The sequence below is a fragment of the Carica papaya genome, chromosome 6 (assembly GCF_054855325.1).
Source record: "Carica papaya isolate Zhongbai chromosome 6, ASM5485532v1, whole genome shotgun sequence".
In the NCBI taxonomy this organism is placed as follows: Eukaryota; Viridiplantae; Streptophyta; class Magnoliopsida; order Brassicales; family Caricaceae; genus Carica; species Carica papaya.
The window spans coordinates 21,545,422-21,548,944 of NC_142314.1; the positions used below are offsets into that span (position 1 = coordinate 21,545,422).

Sequence of the window (3,523 nt, forward strand, 5' to 3'; positions counted from 1 at the left end):
GGATTGGGGAAGCCCAAGCATTGGGTTAGGAGATTGTAAAGCCCATCAATAAATTTACCTCCGAAGAAGCCCCAAACTTCAAGATAACCGACAACGAGTTGTATAGATTCTGAGATGGATATGGGTACCTAATGACCCCGATCTCAGGTCGGATGTCCTGAAGGAGGCTCATGCGTCCAAACTATCAATCCACCTAGGTAGTACTAAGATGTATTGGGACTTAAAACATTGTTACTTAGCTTGGAATGAAAAAGGATATCGTTGAGTTTGTCTCTTAGTGTCTCACTTGCCAAAAGGTCAAGGCAGAACATTAAAGACCTGATTGTCTTTTACAAAGCCTCCCCATCCATGAATAAAAATGGGAACACGTGACCATGGACTTCAACATGGGTTTACCAAGAACCAGTGCAAACTCAGATGCCATTTGGGTCATTGTGGATAAACAAAGCAGTCCACCCACTTCCTCGCCATTAAGACCATTGACAAAATCATAAAATTAGCCTGATAATATGTCAAAGAGATCATCCAACTCCATGGTATTCCCGTATCCATGGTATTTAATCGAGATCCTTATTTCACTTCCCACTTTTGGAAAGGTTCCTAAGGGCCCTAAACATCGACCTGCACTTCAGTATTGTTTATTATCCCCATACTAATGGGCAGTCTGAATGAACCATTCAGACACTGAAGGATATGCTAGGTGCCTACGCCGTAGACTTTGGTGGTAGTTGGGATCAGTATCTTTCCTTTTATGAATTTGCTTATAACAACAGTTACCACTCTAGTATCAGTATGGCTCCATTTGAAGCTCTATATGGTAGGCCTTGCTGATCTCTAACTTGCTGGAATAAAGTTGGGAACTAGTGTTTTCCTATGTTGAACTATGTCCAATAGACCATTGAAAAAGTCAACGCCATTCTGAAACACCTTGTTACTACCCACAACCACAAAAAGAGCTATGTGGATAACCGAAGAAGACCTTTAGAGTTCTCTGTTGGTGACTAGGCTTTTCTTAAAGTCTTTTCATACAAGGGAGGAATACTGTGTGGAACAAGAAGAAAGCTTAACCCCTATTAGTGGGACCTTTTGAGATTTTTAGGCGTGTAGGTCCTGTGGCATACTGTCTTACTCTGACACTAGAATATGTTGCCCTACACGATGTTTTCCATGTCTTGATGCTTAAAAAATATAACCATGACCCTTCTCATATCATTCCATGCTTTATAATCCCTATTAATGCGAATATGGCATATGAGGAATACCCTACAGAGATCATCGATCAAACGGAGAAAGTCCCACGCAACAAGAAGATTCCCATGGTCAAGTTATTATGGAAAGATCAAACTCCAAAGGAGGTGACTTGGGAAATGGAAGAAGAAACGCAAAAAAAGCTTCTTGAATTATGCTAGGAATCTTTCTAAATTTAGATGACCAAATTTTTTACGGTAACAGGGATATAACACCCAAACTTTTGTGATTAAACAAAAGAAACAATTTTTGGATTTAATCCTAGTAGCACTTAGGATGTTTGGCATTAATTGAATAATTTTTTTTCTTTTATAAATTTTATTTTAAAATTTTTAAATTAAATAGGAAATTCAGGAAGAAAAAGGAGACGACAAAATAGGAAGCGGGGAAAATTCTCGTAACCCGTGCCCACAAAAATGCTACCGCGCATGGCTAGCCCAGGCGCGGACACGTATGTGTGGCATCAACACGCGACAGTGTAAGGCACGGGCACTTGCACGAGGCAGGGCGAAGCACAGGCACCAGCACTAGATAGGGTGCCTGAGCACAGGATGTGCGCGCCTGTTGCACACTACGCGTAGCTAGCAGCACATATGCTGTTAACTAACGTGATCGCCCATCACGCTGAGTGACCATACTGCATGGGGCTTGTGGCCATCCTACTTGGGGCCCATGGCCATGCTTTTTCTTGAACCATTCGGATCGCCACCACGAGGTGCTAATCTGACCAACAATTGTCCTTTAAAAAAAAGTCTCCCTCTACTCTTCACCACTTCTTTTCTTCTTTAAATTTCACTAAAACTAGAGAGAGAAAGAGAAAGAATTTTAGAGAAAGAGAGACGAAGAAAAGTAGAAGAATTTCAATATTCATTTAAAAGATTTTTAAAAGTTTTTCTTTTCTTTTGAAGGACTAGATCAACTTAATTATGATAAGGATTTATTACTATTTCTACTTATGTTTCTATGTACTTTTCTAGTAAACTTGCTTTATGAAAATCATTAAAATGAACTACATTGCTTGCTTTGTGATCCATCTCGAAGCATGCTAGTTTGATGATTTATTTAAGAGGTTTGTTATTTTATTTTTGACAAAATGATATGACCATGAGCTCTAAAACTACCCTTTGTCCTACCTCTGGTAATGACATAGAGGGTTATTATAAGAAACTCTGATTTAAAAGAATACGTCGATGGTCAAATTTAGTGATGACGATCCACTTTGCTGAACATGTGATGAGTCCCACCGGACTCTGGATGTGAAAACAACTATGAATAAGTGATAGATCTAAAACACAATAATCGTAAAAGAGAATTGAAAGTAAAAGAAGAAAGAAATAAAATCTGTTAGATAGTTATCTCTAAGGGGTTTCTATTTCTCCTATCTCTGAATAAATATTGGTGAACCGCTCTCTGTGAATGATCGGTGTTTTCCTCTAGAACTTACCTTTTATCCTATCTCTGGTAATGGCATAGAGAGTCATTCTAAGAAACTCTTATTTAAAGGAATACATTGATGGTCAAATCTAGTGATAACGATCTGCTTCGCCGAACATGTGATGAGTCCCACAAGACTCTTGATGTGAAAATAACTATGAATAAGTGATAGATCTAAAACATAATAATCATAAAAGAGAATTGAAAGTAAAAGAGGAAAGAAGTAAAATCCATTAGACGGTTATCTCTAAAGGGTTTTTATTTCTCCCTCCTCTGAATAAATGTTGGTGAACTGCTCTCTATAAATGATTGATGTTTCCCACTAACAAGAGTGGACCTGCAAAATGATGTAGTCGTAGAACCTATCTCAGAAAGTGATAAGACTGTATGTCAAAAAGTTATGGAACTTACCTCAAAAAGTTATGGAACTAACCTCAGAAAGTTATGGAACTGTACCTCAGAAAGTTATGGGACTATACCTCAGAAAGTTATTGAACTTTAGCTCATAAAGTTATAGAACTGTCCCAAAACGACAATTAAATCAGCCCCAATAGGGAATAATAATGATAAAAAATTTTGGGTCATTCACAATGGTAGCCAAGAATCCCGTCTTCTCTCAATATATATATATTAGAAGGTCAGTAATTGACTTAAATAAGATACAATTATGGTTAAGGTTAAGAATGATGATACTTTTATTTATTTTAGTTATGTAAATGTTATAGGTGCTTTCTTTATAAAATGTTTTATGATATTTCTATCCTTGCTGTGATATTGTGCCCACCTATTTCTTATGAGTTAAAAAGATGATTTTCTTATAATACCTAAATTTGTTCATCCC

The 3,523-nt window shown here is 37.3% G+C and overlaps 1 protein-coding gene across 1 annotated transcript; it reads left to right on the forward strand.

Annotated features, from left to right (window-relative positions):
• Positions 1–509: 509 nt before the first annotated feature.
• LOC148253401 (uncharacterized) lies at positions 510–1,409 on the forward strand. The gene is made up of 4 exons (XM_088223360.1): positions 510–596; positions 682–817; positions 908–997; positions 1,108–1,409. Exons 1-4 carry the CDS (start codon positions 510–512, stop codon positions 1,407–1,409), a joined length of 615 nt encoding a protein of 204 aa, XP_088079486.1.
• The last annotated feature ends 2,114 nt before the right edge of the window (positions 1,410–3,523 follow it).

Coding starts and splice junctions, on each gene's coding strand:
- LOC148253401 (XM_088223360.1), top strand. CDS start 510: ATGTCAAAGAGATCATCCAACTCCATGGTATTCCCGTATCCATGGTAT. Junction 597..681: donor CACTTCCCACTTTTGGAAAG/GTTCCTAAGGGC, acceptor TGAACCATTCAG/ACACTGAAGGATATGCTAGG. Junction 818..907: donor TCCATTTGAAGCTCTATATG/GTAGGCCTTGCT, acceptor CCATTGAAAAAG/TCAACGCCATTCTGAAACAC.